Source organism: Telopea speciosissima, chromosome 10 (assembly GCF_018873765.1).
Source record: "Telopea speciosissima isolate NSW1024214 ecotype Mountain lineage chromosome 10, Tspe_v1, whole genome shotgun sequence".
In the NCBI taxonomy this organism is placed as follows: Eukaryota; Viridiplantae; Streptophyta; class Magnoliopsida; order Proteales; family Proteaceae; genus Telopea; species Telopea speciosissima.
This window is the reverse complement of record NC_057925.1, coordinates 13,206,757-13,224,777: the sequence shown is the minus strand read 5'-3', so window position 1 is coordinate 13,224,777 and position 18,021 is coordinate 13,206,757. Positions and strand designations below refer to the sequence as shown.

General features: G+C 38.0%; 2 protein-coding genes across 3 annotated transcripts; both read right to left on the bottom strand.

Moving 5' to 3' along the window:
* Positions 1-4,996: 4,996 nt before the first annotated feature.
* On the bottom strand, positions 4,997-11,328 carry LOC122643290. The gene is made up of 3 exons (XM_043836927.1): positions 11,104-11,328; positions 7,368-7,556; positions 4,997-5,098 (listed from the first exon to the last, which is right to left on the bottom strand). Exons 1-3 carry the CDS (start codon positions 11,326-11,328, stop codon positions 5,018-5,020), a joined length of 495 nt encoding a protein of 164 aa, XP_043692862.1. The 3' UTR covers positions 4,997-5,017.
* A 2,915-nt stretch (positions 11,329-14,243) lies between these two features.
* Positions 14,244-16,513, bottom strand: LOC122642811. 2 transcript variants are annotated; one of them, XM_043836412.1, is made up of 3 exons: positions 16,285-16,513; positions 14,765-16,096; positions 14,244-14,666 (listed from the first exon to the last, which is right to left on the bottom strand). In XM_043836412.1, the coding sequence occupies exon 2, from the start codon at positions 16,093-16,095 to the stop codon at positions 14,767-14,769; it is 1,329 nt and encodes a 442-aa protein (XP_043692347.1). In that variant the 5' UTR covers position 16,096; positions 16,285-16,513; the 3' UTR covers positions 14,244-14,666; positions 14,765-14,766. The 2 variants fall into 2 exon arrangements, with proteins under 2 accessions (XP_043692347.1, XP_043692346.1); XM_043836411.1 differs by having other exon boundaries at positions 14,244-16,096.
* Between the last annotated feature and the right edge of the window lie 1,508 nt (positions 16,514-18,021).

The window sequence follows — 18,021 nt, the reverse complement described above, 5'->3', positions numbered from 1 at the left end:
TATTTAGTGAGGATGGTGGTGGTTGCTGGTCAGTGTTTAAAAACTTTTCCCAAAATTTGAGCACTTATTAGCTTTCCTATCCCACCATAGGATACAAAAGATGAGTAATGATGCAAGCAGAGTCTTAAAGTGGAATCAAGGATCGAATCAATAAGTGTCAATTCCAATTGGAATCAGTCTAATCCAATGGATTTCAAGCTATTTTGGGATAGTGTAGACACCGCATTTTGTTACTCAGGAGAGTGTGGCAGCAATGAGGGAAGGAGTCCCTCGGAATCTGATTGGAACTCTTAGTCACTTTTAGTATCAGAAAGTCAAGATTTTTTTGAAAAATTATCGTTTTGCCTCTATTTCTTATTACTTTTGCATCCAAACCTACTTGGAATTAGCTAAAATTTATAGGGTAGAGGTGATTTAACATATTTAGCCTAAGGGAGAGGGTTTCACATGCTACTAGTGTAGGAAAGAATCTCCACACTACCTCCATTTAGTGGTCAGAAAAATTTATCAATCAATGTGGATCCCATATTTTCAAATAGATAAAATAAAAACATAACAAAACACATGTGCGGGCCACTTGCTTTTTTGTGACAAAGCATGGGATAGAATCTACACACAGACAGTGTGCGGATATTTTTTCATTTAGCCTAAATATAAAATTTTGTGCAAAGATAATGCAATTTTGCCATTATTTCATGTAAATTACTATTTTACGGCCGTAAAAATTGTTGAATTCTGTTGGTGTTAATTAACTAACCAAATCTTTTAAGAACAGTCTCAAATTTTGTGTTTTAGTGTGTTTTATCATTTAAAACATTTCCCAAAATATGGTATAAAATTAACTTAATTTAGCCACTGTTTTGACAAAATTTCCCTTAAGAAAGTGCCTCAAACTTTGGGCCTAGTTTTGGCCCAATTTTGATAAAATCATCACATTATTTTTATATAATGGAATATTACATCTTGAGACCTTTCCAATGACACTTGGATAGTGAAAATCGGACCACTGGATCTCTTGGAATCGGCGCACAAAAGGCACAAATGGCGAATGAGGGGATTGCCACATGTCACCCCTTGAGGTACACCTCAAGGGTTGTCCCTGAGGTACCACGATGGGCCCTTGCCTTGCTATAAATAGATCTTTATCATTAATAGAAAAGATAAAATAGATCAGGTGTTTTCTAGCTTAACTAATGTGTGTGTGTGTGGATATTTAAGCCTACATATATTGCATTCATCACAATCTCGACATGCTTATGTATCTAACTCAAATTCAACTGCAACCAGGGTTTGTTCAAAATAGATCTTTGTCATTAATAGAAAAGATAAAATGAACAAATATGTTCCGAAGGAAAACCTCGCCCTCCAACTCACATTCCCTCGTTATGGACCTCCCAAAGGTGGTCATCATATTTTGACTGACCTGTAACTCATGCAAATCCCTCGTCGGTAGAATATTTCATACTCTAGAAATATCAATCATCGATTGGGCGGGACTAGGTGGTTAACACTTTCCCATTACTTAACTGGATCCTTACCCAGCCTTTGGAACTGGCCTTTGCCTTATCCATCACAGGAGTTATGCTTTCCCTCCTTGAGGGTGGCGGGGGGGGAAGACATTTATGGGCCCTAGTCCCTAGACGGTAAAACCTAAGTGGTGCCTCCAAAAAATAAAAAGGTGCCCCAGATCAGCTCGATCGAGACCAACGTCTTCCCCCCCCCCTCCATCTCTTAGGGTCATCAACGTAGGCCTTGCAACAAATCTCCCCATCCTCTCTCCCCCCCCCCCCCCCAACTAACCCACAACAGTTTGTCAACTCCATTGGGAAGATGAGAATCAAACTTTTGTTTAGACCATGTGAATCATCTTTAAATGTTTATGAATATTTCTTCATATTTGGATTGAATAACATGTGATTATTTGTGAATTTCAAGATATTAATTTTATTTTCATGAACATACACTTCTTGCATAGCACGCACATAACATGATCCCCCTCTAGCTTTGTGGCATAGCTATCGGGTCCCTCATGTAGATTTGGGCCGCACCCAATGAAACCACTATAGGATCGAATGCAACCAAAGAGGGGAGGAATTAGGTTGTGACCAAATAAAAACACAAACCCAAAACTAATCTTAGCTAAATCACACAATAGCATAAAACAGAAAACAAATAAGCAACTAATATAGAGAGTACCATGAAGTACAAAACACAGCAGCAGCTTCTTAAGATGATGTAGACAGTAAATCTCGAACATAGAAGCTCAAGATGTTTACATGATTTGTTTTGCACACTTGTTGTATATTGTAGATTGTATTGATCTCTTTCAAGACATTGAATGATTCAATCCCTTTTATAGGCAAAACAAACTACCATTTAAAAAACTAGTCATTAGAGTCAAGCTAACAAAATAGTAGGATCTAATGTCGATGCACGAAATAAAACAATTCATGGCTTCTAATTCGATATGAAAGACATGGGTAAAGCATTTTATGTCTTCGACATAGAAATTCACTAGGATAGGTCTAACAAGACATTATGATTATTTTAAAAGAAGCCATATTGAACAAATATTACAATGCTTCAATACAAAGGATTGTACACCTGGTGTAGCACCTGTTCTTAAAGGAGATAAGCTTAGCTTAGAACAATGTCCGAGAACGACCTTAAAAAGACAAGAAATGCATAGTGCCTATATACGTCTACAGTAGGTAGTCTGATGTATGCACAGGTGTGCACAAGGCCAGACATCTCCTTTACTCTTAGGGAGATTCCAACATAATCTCTGTATGTCACATTGAAAAAAAACGAAAAAGATGCTAAGATATTTTACGAGGCACTAAAGATCACATGTTAACATATCGACGTGTTGATGATTTGGAGCTGATAGGCTATTCAGATTCCGACTACACTGAATGTGGAATTTCAAGAAGACCACTTCATGATACATATTTTTGCTAATTGAAGGAGCAATATCCTGAAAAAGTGTGAAGCAACCAATTTTGAATATTCTGTGAACACCGTAGCAAACAGCAGCAACATGTACACTATTAGCCGATGCAGACATTTAGATGTCAAGTACTTTGTTATTAAAGAGAATGTTCAGGATTGTCATGTTATGATAGAAATTATTGGTACTTAAGAGATGATAGTTGATCCTTTTACTAAAGGGCTTCCACCTAATGTATTTGTGGGACATGGTAGAAATATGGAACTTATGTAAATCTTTGTACCTAGTATTCTATCTTAAATATGATTTTTCTATATAATTATGTGTTCTGTCATTCATTGTCATGTATGCAATTTAATAACCTGGAGATGACAAATGCCCATTAAGAATATAAGGCCATGTAAGTGTACCCTCAAATTTACCATTGAGTTGATTCAGAATTTCCCATTAGGTCAATTCTCTAGAGTTCTTATAACTAACCACATTAGGGTTCATTATGAGAATAATGATTCATTGTGATACATGGAACTGACTAACCTATATATTTTGGACATGACCGCCCTAATTCGGGAGTAGAAGTTTTCATTTTGAATGTCAAGGTAAACTATTATATCGAGTATGGCCATACAACAAACGCAACATGGAAAAAAAAAACATTAATTTGGAATATGACAATTTTGTCCTGGGAGAATGTTGGCTGATATGGTTTAAATCGCCACATCAGCATAGAATTTTTAACAATGTTGCACGGTGATTAAATTTTTATTAAAATTGATAATTGTCATGATGGGCAGCATTTATTAATCAAAGATAAAATAGGAGAGAGAGTTCTTCTTGATTTAGGTTGTTAACACTAATCCCCATCACATTAGTGTTTTACGATTGAGAGACCAAGAAGCAAGATAACTTCTTCTTTGCAATTGACGAACATATTGCAAGAGAAGAAGTGATCGCCAGAAAAACTTGAAGCGACGTTGATTAGCGACTACAATGGTAGTAACATCATCCATGTATCTGGAACAGAATAGAGATAAGAGTGCACATCTCTTTTATTTCAGTCTAACCATGGATGCTCGAGTTTATCACTCTATTCCATCCCTGCTATTTAAACAACTTCAAATAGATATATTTGTCACATGGAAGTCGTGTTTGTTCGGCTTCCAGCTTTGAATGTGCCCGAAATCCACCTTGTAGAACTTATGGAGTTCTATTGTGTAACTAATGAATTTTAATTGTTATCAGCACCTACTGCATCAAATCTGTGGATTATTTTCATACATTTTTCTCATAAAGCTAATTTCAAAAAAGGAACTAGAAGATACAGATAAAAATTCTCACCCCAAGTAATCAAGCCATAAAAATGGTATGCAAATATAACATATCAGATTACTTTATCGGAAGGTTAAAATCAGAAACAATTGGAGAGTTGCATCCATAAGGGAAAGAAAAATAAAAAATCTAAGTTACATCGTGATGGATCAGGTAAGGACCTTTATCTGCTCCATTTCCTGGGCACGTCCATTTCCCCAAGTTCCTCTAATAGAGGGGGACGGAATGACCACCCTACCCCTGCCCAAACACACTGCACGGGTAGGGTCCACCCCTCTCTATTAGAGGAACTTAGGGAAATGGAACAGATAAAAATTGATCAGGTAATGCTCCCAGATCCATCACATCACCACTCTACCTCTACAGCATAGACAGCTAAAACATGAGGCATTTAGAAAAGGTTCTTGTGAAACAAAATTCCAAACTCAGCCATATAACTCTTGTTAATCTATACATAGAGTCAATGTCACCAACATATGCCTGAAGAACAAGTTAAAAGCTCAGCTCGTCCAATGACCTTAGCTTGAAGTGGTCCAATCTAGAATGTATCCAACACCAAAATTCAACCCAATCAGATATCAGATATCACATACTCACACTACAATTGCAATCTTTAGTAGTGCAAAAGCATTTATACTTACTTTGAATTGCTGCCAGATAACCATGAGACTTCTACATGATCTTTGGGATTCTCAATATTCATCTATAAATGCCATCCAACAAGATAATTGACCAAAGTCACTTTGTGCCCCTTAAAGTTTCTTCAACCCTGGTGAGTGCATATGTAAACACATCGATGGTCCAATCCTTGACATCATCCTGTAAATAATACATAAGTAATATTCAGAATCAAAACCAGACTGTGGTCACGAATCATCAAGGTGACAAGAAACACACATTTGCCCAAAAAAAAAAAAAAAAAAAACAATTAACCAGCTCATCAATAGAAGAAGAAAATTGAAGATCATAATTTGCATTTTCTCATTTATACATCGATATTTTTTCCTTGAAATAAATATATAAAATTGTAATCCTCGGATTGGTACAAAAAGGAGACGAGCTTAGAACTTGAACTTCAATCTAATGAAGTGCATGTTTAACATTCATCTAAAAAATAAATAAAAATGTTCGATAGATAGATTCTTATTTATTCAATTGATAATCAACTGCCAAGAGTCTCTAGTTTGTTAAGGAAAAAAAATTCTCTAGTTTATGATAAAACTAACAGATGATTATAACCCACTATGAACATTTTCTCGACTACATGTCTTGATGATCTATTATTTACATGCAATTTCTTCAAAAAGCAATCACTAGTGCAGTTTGGAGGAAAGAAAGACCAGACCATGGGTTACTTCAATCTTCATTTATACGCCTTTTTTCCTGGTTAAGCTTCAATGTTCATGAAAAAAAAGCTTAAGTGCAACAAAGTCATATAAAATATAAAAGAATCATAGAATCTAAAGATTATTTCTATCATCAGCTTACATATAAATAGATAGTGTGATTTTAATATCCAAAATCAAGTTTAGGTTTTTAACTGCTGAATCCAAAATTATCAAATTCATGCTTCAATTGGATACATTTGACTAAAGCAATTATTGCCATCAAATAGCTACATTTGACTTCATAGCACAATGTGACCATAACTATTACTAAACGTGATTGTAAGGGGGCAAAGGCATTAAAACCCACACAAAAAAGCCCTTACAGGCATAAAAGGTCCTTGGTGCGATAGTAAGGTTGCTCCATTGCGACCAATTGGTCGTGGGTTTGAGTTTGGAAACAGCCTCTCCGCAAAAAATGGGGGAAAGGCTGCATACAATATGACCCTCCCCAGACCCGGCAATGGTGGGAGCCTCGTGCACTGGGTACCCCCTTTTTTTCCCTTTTCTTATGCTAATCAGTTTTTGGAGGGCAGGGGTTCAATACTAGGGTTTCTCTCATCTTTGTTTTCTTAAATCATTAAAGAGAATCACGATAAGATAGACAAATCAGGCAATGAACATCCCTAGCATCGTTATAGAGAATGGGAAACTTCATATCTTCAAAATTTCCCAAGCTCTCTTTCGAAGATAATGGAGGATGATGTTTCTAATTGTAGGTCTTCATTTGCAACTATTACAGGAGTATGGTTGGTCTGTATATACATGGAGATCAGTTACTCCCAGTACAAAGTAATGAAGAGGAAAGGTAAAAGTATCAATAAATAAGCATGTTTTTTCATAACACAGGACAGAGTGGAGGTCTGTAATAAACTTGCACTGACACCAATTCCCATGTGTCACAATACAGTCCTCTTTACAGCAAAGATCAAGATTAACATACTCTCCACATACATATAAAGCATCCAGACTTGTAGAAGGGTCTCAAGCATTCCCATGTTTCCAAGAAATAATAATAACTAGATCACGAAACAGACTTTGAATAACATGGATAGAGTATCGATTTCTCAAATTAAAAGAAAAACGAAACAGATGGGTAAATATTCTTATATGACAGTGACCCAATCTTCAACAATTCGTAACTTTAGTTAAGCCAGTAAAATTACTTAGCTAATAATCAGAACATGACATATAAAGATGCACCCAAAAATATTTATCAAAGAAAATAGGCAACACAACTACAGCTTACCAAGGAGGCAAGGAATGACATCACTCATCTAATAACTGGTACTAAAAGATCTCTTATAGTCACATCACTTGGGTTGTTTAAGTACATAAGAGAGTATGTGCATTACACAACACAAAAGTTAGCGCATCAGAATACTTCTAGCATAAAATCCTAGGTGTATATGTTGATGAACATACTGAATGGATCTTAAAAGGCTGAAAGTCTCAACACAAAGCATATTGCCATAGCTGGACTTCATTTGGGAAAAGAAAAAAAGCATACTGTCATAGCATTGAAACAGTGGCACTACTTTGATAGAATGCTGATTGATTATTTGAAATTGCTGATTGATTATTTGAAGTTTCACCCTTTGACCAACTCTAAGAGAATTAGCAAACATAACAAAGAACAGCAAACTAACATAGTCCAAAATAGATAGCAAAGGAAATAACACAAAGAGGCTTGGATCCTTCACCCTATGCAACGGTTCAGCAGTTCTAATGCGTGCAATTGGGCGAGCAAGCTTGGATTCAAAGGGAGTCTTTGGCCTCACTTCTTGGATCTCCTCCAATTCTTCACAACTGAGCATCCTAACTGTCCCTTGACCAGGTGGAGCATTCTGTATTTTGCGCTCAATTCTTTCTAGGGATGTAGATTCATCATACTGCCATCAAAGCAAAAACACTATGAGAAGTGAATATTTGTCATGACCCATTGCATAAAGTTTTTCCATCTATACTAATTCCACATGCCATACATGTAAAGGGCTCTAACCTGGTATGGGTCCTACTTGCACAGGGCCTGTGAGGGGTCTACTGGAGTCACCTCTAACCTTAAACATTTTTTTTTTGGGGAGGGGGGGGGGGGGGGATAGCAACTAATGCTAGTTCAGGAAAACCACACGGTGACACAGGTAACCCTAAAGTTTATGCAAACAAGGTTTTAAGTATCCTTCTGTATCCTCCGATACGTATCGTATCTTTAAGGTACTGATACGGTACCTAATACAAATTTGGTATTAGTACATATAAGAAACCTCATCTTTATATATAATCAATTGAATGCACTTGTCTCGTCATATTTTTTTCTTTCTTATACAAAATATATTTTACTTATCACTTTTTTGGAAGAATGTACTCTGTGCCGCAGCGCAACCTGCGCCCAGGCACATGGGCAGCCTGTGCAGGTGGGCAGGGTGGTCATTGCACCCACTCCCATGTGTCTGGACACAGGCTGCGCTGCGGCACAGAGAACAGCGCCCCTTTATTATAGTGTTCTATGCTTCAAAATTATATTTTTGCATATCCTAAGCATTTCCATAGTCACTCCATACATATCTTTAACATAACTTGTGTCTCTCCGATATGATACGCACTTTAAAATCACCCTTCCAATACAATATCAATACTTTAAACCTTGGATGCAACGACTAAATTACAGTACAAACTAATGGGAAATTAAAGGAAAGAAAAAGAAACAAAAGTATAGGTTTCTATAGAATCACGTGTTTGCATCTCCATGCATCGACCAAAAGTGAATGTCAGGAATCTACCCTTAAAATCTGGACGGACATCCACCAGGAAATAATTCTTTTATCAACTCAAAAATTCTCAATTGAATGAAAAAAAAAAATGATTATGCATCATTGGGTGTAAGAGGGGATAGCCGTCAAACCCTGCATTTGACTCGATAGGTTTCCGAATTAATAAAGTTAAAACATTAAAGACAAACACCATCACAAACAGCCTGTAAGTTTCGTTACCATAACTGTCCCACTTCAACTTGAATCCGTAAGATCTAGGTGTAATTGAACAGCCTTTTAGAATCACACGAAGCAGGAAGTCTTGACTGTGAAAACTAAACCTAATAAAATAAACGGAGCAATAATAGACTCAATTTTAACTTATGAAATTAAAACAAGAGCAACTCAGAAACAAGCCCATTAAAGTGGTCTATTACAAAGAAAACCCAATGGACCAAAGGCCCAATGCATATTTAACCCAACCCAAGACTTATTTCCACTAAAATAAGCCAACTTCTATGTTTTATTTGCATCAGGTTCTCGTGCCGATTGTTGCTCCACTTCCTTTATGCCTTCTTCTAAAATCTAAGTTGTAGTTCTCTTCTCAAATTAGAAAAGGCTATAACCCTGAATTTAGCGTTTGTGTTTTCATCCAAATCAATAGATGTCAGTGTTTTCCCATCGATCTTGTTTCTGTCTACCTGCATCTTAGGATGGATTGCAATGGAACCTCTTTAAACTGAAAGGACTGTTAATATACATGATTGTGACCCATATTTAACAGCTCGAGCTTTTAGAATAAACAGTTGTAACATGGTATCAGAGCCAGGAAGTCGGGTGTTCAATCCCCGGTATGTGTAGGGAGTTTGTGTAGTGTGTGTTGTGCCCCTACACCTTGTACCCTCGGTGGCACGTGACGGTGTCATGTGCAGAGCCATGTGCGTGTTTTAGCCTGCACATGCGGGAGAATGTTGTTGATATACATACAGCGCAATCTTTTGGGATAAACGGTTGAAACAAGGACCAACCATTGCCATTACACTGTAAGACATGTTTCTCCAAATCATAGACAGTATTATAAACTCTAATCCAAGCTCTCCCAACACAACCAATGTTAAATCAAATAATATAAAATTAAAGAAAAAAAAAGAAAGGATACATTCACACAAAAATCCACCCACAGACGCTCTTAAAATCGGTCACGAGTGATAGTAGGATGAATCTACCTTCAAAATCTAAAAAAACACTAGAAAAATAATTTTTTTATCAAGTCAAATTCCTTCCTTCTAAAAACAACGAAGATTACATTTTTGTAGAGAGGATAGCCATTTAGCCTTTTATGTTTTTTTTCCCTTTCCTAGTAGGAGTCCAGCTAGATCTTCCTTACAATAAAGATCAGTCAGAATATTCTTCTATAATAATTTAAACAGAATTTATGTTAGAGACTAAAACTGTTAGTAATGTAGCCATAAGGCCCATAACTTCCCAATTCAGCTAAGATTTCCCACAAGATCTTGATCCCATTGGAGATATAAATAATTGTTCAGATGACATTTTTGTTACACCCAAAAGAAATGGCATTTTGACTGCCAAATAAGAGGTGATGAAAAGCATACCCAAACTTCATTCCAACTTCTAATTTGAAAAAGAAACTCAAAACTAATTTTATATATCAGCTTAGAACGCAGAACTATACTAGAACTTAGGGGTGGCATTGTGGACATGAATATTATCAGTCCCTAGTCATGTCAAAACATACCATAGTTGTCTAGGTGACCTAAGACGTTGGAGGGGAGGGGGCCTAGACACAAGGCGACCAAGGTGACACCTTGACAACTATGGACATGACTATAACAAAAATATGAATCGACCATAACATGGCCTATCTATTAAACAGGTCAAACAACTTGACTCTAAACACTATTGGAAAACACAAATCCCCACTCCCACCAAGAAATTTGTTAGATGGGTCGTGTTTTGGTAAAAACAACACAACTCAAAATGAGACAAAACAATACAAAATGATGTGAAAATGATAGAACAAGAAGGAAAATCCTAGTAAAAAGGAACTAAATAGTTTAAATAGAAAATTTTGGGTTTAGTGGTCTCAACGCGAAATTAACCCCTTAACAGGAGTTTAATATGCTATGTTCATCTAGGTTGGCAAGTCATGTCAGGTATTGCCATCCCTACTTAAACTATTAGACTCAAAATAAGCTTTCAATAAAATTAGTAATCCCAAGTCTTTGGACATTCCAACATACCCTTGCTGCATTATACTTAAAGGGTGTCCCACTGCAGGAGGCCCCCGCTACTGCAGGGTCAGGGGAGGGGCAGATGCACGCAACCTTACTCCCGCTACGTAGAGAGAGGCTGTTTCCTTGATTCGAACCCACAACCACTAGGTTGCAATAGAGCAATCCTACCATTTGAGCCAAGGCTCACAGATTCATGAACTTTGATCTTACCTAGAAATAATTGACAAAGGATGCTTCAATGACATTTATCCCTAAGGTTCCTAATCCACATCAGATCCAGAATAGAGTAAGTGGGAAACCCTCATCCATTAATCTATTGGGGAAAAAATTCAGAGTAATAGTAACAGAAACAGAAATGAGAAACACAAAATGAAATGGCATTCGAATAATTTTTTCATAAATTAGGGTTTTCAAGGGTTCGATTTGATTACCATCATGAGAACCTTGGCGAACAAAGCGCAAGCGACAACAGTCAGAACCATGGGCATGGTCATTGTGTCGAGAAAAGCCTTCGATTCTGGAGTTTCGACAAAAAAATGGTCCTTATTAGGATCCCTTCTCTTCCTCCTTGACTTCTCCATTTCTGCAACTTTTCTCTTCAAGGTTTCCCAAACCGGTCTCCAGGGCTTGAATAGAATGCGTCTGATCCCACTCATCCTGGATTATCGAGGGCAAGTAGGGACTCTCTGATTGAACTCCGGAAATTCAAATTAATAGAGAACATTCAAATCTTCTCCCAACACCAAAAGAACTGAAAGGATTAATCAATCCTTGTTTTAGGGCTGATTTGGTATGATTTCAATTTTAGATTGATTTCATGAAATAATCAATAAATAAATTTTTTTAACAAGAGATTGAAATTATTTTGATTGTTTCAATCCGAAATATTTCAAGAACTAAAAAAATTCATTTAGTAGTTCAATTTCTAAGAATTTATAGAGGGTGGTGGTATTGGTGGTGACATAGAAATCCACAAAATTTACAACCTTATTTTGAGTTTTAACTTGCAACGATGCAGAACCAAGGACCACCTTGACAAGTTGACAACCAATCTGAACACGTCATTTGGGATTTTGGACATTAAAAGGCCTAGAATATAAAGAGCAAAAAAATAAATAAATAAGATTTTACTTGAATGTGATTGGACTGTGGTGCCATAGAATTAGAAGCTGTGAGGTTAGAACATTTTTAATTCAAAATGTATTTATTGGATCCTTCATTATGGGATTAGGGGGTGTGGTATGGCACACAGATCTTCTACAGCGCGTTGCCCTGTCTTGCCTGTGCTGTGCAAACACAAGGCAACGCACATTGACCGTCTTACCCCTGCTCAGGTAGGCACTCAGGCAAGAGTAAGGCGATCAATGTGCACCACCTTGTGTCTGCGCAGCATGGCAAAACAGGCAGCCACGCCATAAAAGATCTGGATCCGTGTGGTTTGAGAGCCTAAAAAATCTAGAATCTGTACTTGTACCAAAAAAAATTTAGAATCTGTACCAGAATCAGCCCATTGACTATGTTAAGATGGAAATTTTTTGTTCTAAATTTTGGGCCAAAATCAGAATCAACAGGTTAAGCCTCATCTTTTGGGTCAAGTATATTGCCTGATTATGGAATCACTCTAATTCTGGATTCGAACAAGGAGATGATTCTTCCTGCTAGTGAATAATTCTCAAGGGTGATGTTCAAATCCTACTATCCGTAATTTTTCAAGAGTATTCTTAGAATCCCACCTTATCATTAGTAAGGGCTGATGTTTTCTGTGCCGCAGCGCAGCCTATGCCTAGACACATGGGCCTGCCATTCAAGGGGGGCAAGGTGGTCATTTCACCCACCCCATGTGTGGGCGCAGCCTGCACCCCCGGCACAGAGAACATTTGGAGCGGTAGGGGAAACCTGATAACAGCTTTGACGTTTCATGTGGTGTTACATGGAAGAAAGTGGCATAAAGGAGCACACTAATGAGGTGTGCCAAAATGGTTTTGTACATAGAAGGACAGCAAAATCATTTCATGAGATAAGGAGATAGAGAAAAAGGGTGGTAGTGTACCCTCCCTTGGCGGCACAGAAAACCTTTTTTCTATATAAATATTGCATGCTTTTAGATCACTTTCGGCTCCAAGGTCTGGTCATGGAGTGCTCTTAGTTTCCACCCCCCCTTTTTTTCTTTTTGGTGGGGGTGATGGTGGGGATGGTAAGAAGGAAAGTGATTACTTGTAAGGCATTAATAGTGAAGGCAGGAAGATTGGGTACATCACAAGAAGTGCTTTTAGTGAGTGGTGAATTGAGCTTTGAGTCTAGTCCAAGAACTGATCATGTGAATTTTACTGTTATAAGTCATGAAGATGATGGGGAGGTGAAAATGGATATGACAATGGTAATGTTTTTTTTATTTCAGGTGTATACCCATCCAAAGCTAGTAAAGCTTTTGAATGGATTCACCTGGAAAGGGGTTTGGCTTTAGCAATCATAGGGTATTGTTCTAATGCATATCAGGCCATTGCAGAAGCAAATGTTTTCCTTCATGAAGCTCAGAAATTGAAAATGATGAAGCCACAATGTTACTTATGATCAGAAAGCAATATTTAAATCGGGCAAGCACTAACATGTCCTAGCTAGCTATCAAGTTTGGACTGCTGCAGAACCAATCTTTAGACAAAGCAATTTGACTAAGTCTGCCCATTACCTGTTTTAATGAACTCGGTTTAATTCTCAGACTTGCTAGCAGAAAAAGCAACAATTCTCTAGAACTCTTAATCCTTGTGTTACTGAAGATGGGAAGCATATTACTGCTCAGATCATTAAGTGGAGTCACCGTATTGGATCCGACATATCCATCACAAGCAGCTCGGTGAACATGCCTACCAATTCTGGGTACTTGAGAAATAAAATGCTAGTTCTTGATAAGATGACAGTTAAGAAGCACAAATCGCATGCCATGATTCTTGACCTGCAAAGCTGGGGCGAAGGGATATGCTGGAACCCAATGGACAAAGCAGTATCATACCATGCCAACAGCCAAGAAAAAGAAAGAAGAAGAGGGGTCCTGGATGAGGCTAATAGAGTTTCTGCAGGCATACATCATCATGAAACCACCATTCCAAGATAGTCCTTGCCAAGGCCTTGTTCACATCTCTCATAGACTAATAAAAGTTCTTGAAGAATTGGGTATCATATATTTACAGAGTATCCATGTATTGAATAAGAGCTACTAGTACATGTTTGTTTGTTATATCAAAGTACAGCTACAACCATTGCATCAGAAGATCCAACAATTGAGGCTTAGCAGTGATCTTCATGTGAAAAATATATATAACCAGCCAGATGATTCTGACATGCATGGAGTTCTTCCACTGCATTATGGATTACCAATATCAAGGCTAGAAAATTGCATAGACCTTACCATGGCCAGTTCTGTAAGTTTATATTCTTGTACTGTTACAATTTCTGAATTGGAATGTAGATGTTTTGTATTTATCTAGTAGAGTGTTCCAACTTCAGTTGCATTATTGTGAGAAGCAAATAGGGGATGGCTTGAGTTTCACTTGTCTACATGTCAACCATACTAAACTTGACCAAAGAATGAAAGGCAATTTGACATTATCCAAAAATTGCAGTGTAGTAAGGTAATCAGCAGTTTCTGTGATCACATTATATAAACATGTTGGCCTTTGCTTTGGCACATCTGTTCCATTTTCAATTTTCAAACTGATTTGGAACATGAGGATTACGAATAATCTAGAAATTTATAATCTCAGAGGATAAGACAGAAAGACAAACAATTACAATGCTACTGCCATTGCTGTTACAGGATAAATAATTGAAACAGACATGTGGGTTACCAAGATCGCAAACCGTGCTTCTGTAAGCACGGAATTATACATTTCTCCATCTTCTTCTTCTTTTTTCTGGTGGGAATGCCACAGACAAAGGGTGTAACAAGACTGGTTAGCCACAATGAAGAGGTCAACAGAGACTTTGATGGTTTTGACCCCATATCATAAGCAACACCTAAATATCAACGAAAACCAAATTACTGAAATTAAACTCTCCAGTGCTGGTAGGAACTCCATGAACTTTGTAAGTCCTAACATTTAGAAGAAGGCTCTGCTACCATAGAATACCCTTGAGCCATCCTTTTTCTTTTTATCGGTTTCAAGATTCTTATTATGGTTGTTAATAACAACACCATTGTCTTCAGGTTCCAGTTTATCAAGATCCATTGGGAGCTTCATCTTTGCCAATGATTCTGTAAACTGTTGCATGCTTCTCATATACATATCAACTATTTGCTTCTGCATTGCATTCTGCTCAGCGTCGAGGTTGATGTTCCCAAGTGGAGCAGTAAAAGCTGGACCCAATTCCACCGGATGCATATTGCCTTTGGATCCCTCCTCTTCCTTGCTTGTGAAACTGGACTCTTTCTCCTCTCTGACATCACTCCCTTTCCTTGACGTTGGTGTATCCGGAGAAGCCCGAGAGCTCTGATGAGCCTCAACATTTGAATTAGTTGAATCACTGGCAGCATGACTCTTTTTCTCCATAGAGTCAACTGAGTTTCTGTCATCACTTAAGCTGGTTGTTGTTGAAAAGAACCCAGAATTTTGGTTGCTTCCATTTGGAGAAATGGATCCACCATAATTTTCCTCTGAAGAATTTATGGTCATGTCATAGTCATCTACCGACTGAGTACAAGCACCAAGATGAAGAAAAGAAGCAGTTCTTACCACACTAGGCCTTAAAGCAGCACTGTGCTCTGCCATGTTGAAATACTCAGAAACCATTTGCTGGTTCTCCTTCACCACATTGATATCAGGGAATTCAATTCTCCCATATTCAACTGGGTCCAATACCTCAGAGTTCTTGGGATCCAGCAACACAACCTCTGAACTTATGGATGAATTAGCAGTTGAATCAGAGGACTTCGCAGACGAATTAACAGGCAGAGATGTGTCAAGAAATAGACTCAGCTTGACAGTTCCAGCTGGTGAATGGAAGAGATCAGTGGAGGAAAGGGTGAAATCTTGGGTCACCTTTCCCTTCCCTGCCACCAACGACATTGGGACAAGGGTAAATCCCAACAACTGGTCTTCCATATAATTCCTGGCTCTGCTGAGCATCCAAATCTCACATTTGAGGACTGCATCCAGTTGGGTTACTTTCATCCTCAAATTTTCATTGAATTCAGGGTTCTTGCCACCTCCATTTATGATTCTAGTTGACAGGGTCTCATCTGGGCTGTAAGTAAGGGAAAATTTTGCATACACATCTTGTTTGTTATAGATGCAAATGTTGTGTATGTTCCTGGCATGATGAACAAATATCTCAAGAAGGCCAGAGAACTCCCTATCTCCATCTGTGTCTACCATCACTTCAGAGCTAGTATTGTAATGGAACCCAGATGATTCAGTAAAGGATTCCATCCCAAACAAAGTAATTTTGACTAAGGAGGAAACCCAGAATAAGAACAGAGGAGTATCAGAGATTTAGACTAAATAATAAACTTTGTATGTATTTGATTATCCTTTTGTAAAGTGCCAAAGAAAAATTAGAAATAAATGGAAAAGCTTTAAGATAGAACAAAAGTTGCAGAGAAAGAGAAAGAGACTTACTGTTGAGAAATGGTAGTGGTGCTGCAACCTTGGGAGTAGATGCTGGTGGGTAGTAGGTGGTGAAGTATGATTGAATGAAGAGGAAAGCAAAATTGATGCTGTGATGATGATGTTATGGAGGTGTTCTTTTTCTTCCCTTTTCAAAATCTCTTGTGCTTTTCTTCTCACCTTTTTCTCCCGGTGGGTGGGTTTGAGATTTGTGAGGTTACTTTGCTTGAAATTGCAGCTTGTGGGGAAGATAAATCTGTTCCACTGAAGTAAATGGAGGACCCACACGCTTCCCATCCCTCTCGTTACCATTTTCAATCCTCTTTACAATTTACACACTTTGCTTTGTTTCCAATTTGCTCTTAAACTCTCTGTCTCGTCTTTTTCTTGTTTTTCACATGGGAGGAAAATCCACACTTTTCTGAATCAGGGATGGGAGGTTTTCTTTTTTGGTTAGAGAATCAGGAAAGGAGATTGCTTAGCAAAGACTTTGGGCAGAAAGAATACAAACAACCAATAGCGAACATGGGTTATGTCAGCAGACCAAGGATAAACAGGGCTTGTTTTTCCCACACCTATTTGTAGGGTTTGGCTTCTACCAAAAAAAATATATATATTTGGTGGGGTTTGGTATTAATCTTATTGGATAAGGGCTGGAATTGATTGTAAAAATAGAGAAGGCTATATCTTATGGATTCGACTCCTCCGCAGGGCGGCACAGTGGGCAGCGCTCATCCAATGGCTTGGCTGCCACAATGTGCATCGGGATGTGTGTTGGCGTAGTTATTGGTGAAGCCTGATTTTGGTCTAGAAAGTGCATTTCAGATTTTTGGAAGACCGTTTCGATCTCGAAATGACCTTGGATTGCCGAAAAATGGCGTAATTCACCGCCTCTGGGGTGAGTTGTGTTGGGCTTGTCGAGATTTTCGAAACGGTATATTTTGAAATATATGTTACGTTTTGGTCTGACCCTCTCCGGTTTGGCATTTTTTGATCTGGGGGTATTTCTATACTTTTTCGGGTTAGAACTTCTCTATATAATGTTCTTATCTCTGGGAGGGTTGTATGAGAGATTTTGTAACATTTCCAAAGGATAGTGAAATCTGTTCTATTGTTCAGCCATGGATGTAGATTCCCATCTTGGGGATGAACCTCCCTAAATTTTTTGTGTTGTGTGTTGTGTGTCTTCTCTATTTTTGTTACTCTTTTATAAATTGTCATTCTGAGCATTATTTCTTAACAGGTGTGCCATCTATTAAATTACCCACTTATTTTTTCCATGCTATTATTATAAAGCTTCCATTTCTATCGGTTTCGGATCTGATTGCCACTGTTTTTCGATCATGTTAAAATGTTAATATGACATATTAAGTAGACACATGGCTTAATAAAAAAAAATGATGGGGTTGAAGTGGGAAGTGTTTGTAGGTGTTGCTCTCTATATATGAGTTGTATTTGAATCATGGATGTTACGGGATGCTAGAATGTAAAGATGTTATGGCTTTATTTAGGTGGTGCTCACATAGAGCAATGCTTGCTAAGGTAGCAGGGCATTTCTTTCACGAACCTGAGTTGGCTTGAGAATGCTTCATGAAGCAGATTTATTTTTTATAGGGGAGATTTCTTAATGGCATGTGTTGCGTCAAGAAATCGTCGAGCGGTCCTGCGAGTGCCGTCACCTGCAAGTGGACCAAAGGGGTCAACAGAGAGAACCGGTGTGGTCCCGGCCTAGGGCTCTCCGATGCCAAA

What these genes read in the sequence shown, in the direction of transcription:
- LOC122642811 (XM_043836411.1), bottom strand. Translation starts at nt 16,095, where the DNA reads ATGGAATCCTTTACTGAATCATCTGGGTTCCATTACAATACTAGCTCT.
- LOC122643290 (XM_043836927.1), bottom strand. Translation starts at nt 11,328, where the DNA reads ATGAGTGGGATCAGACGCATTCTATTCAAGCCCTGGAGACCGGTTTGG. An exon ending in TCGCCAAGGTTCTCATGATG is followed by an intron (nt 7,557 to 11,103) that starts GTAATCAAATCG and finishes CTTTGATGGCAG; the next exon opens with TATGATGAATCTACATCCCT. An exon ending in CTGCTGAACCGTTGCATAGG is followed by an intron (nt 5,099 to 7,367) that starts GTGAAGGATCCA and finishes TATTATTTACAG; the next exon opens with GATGATGTCAAGGATTGGAC.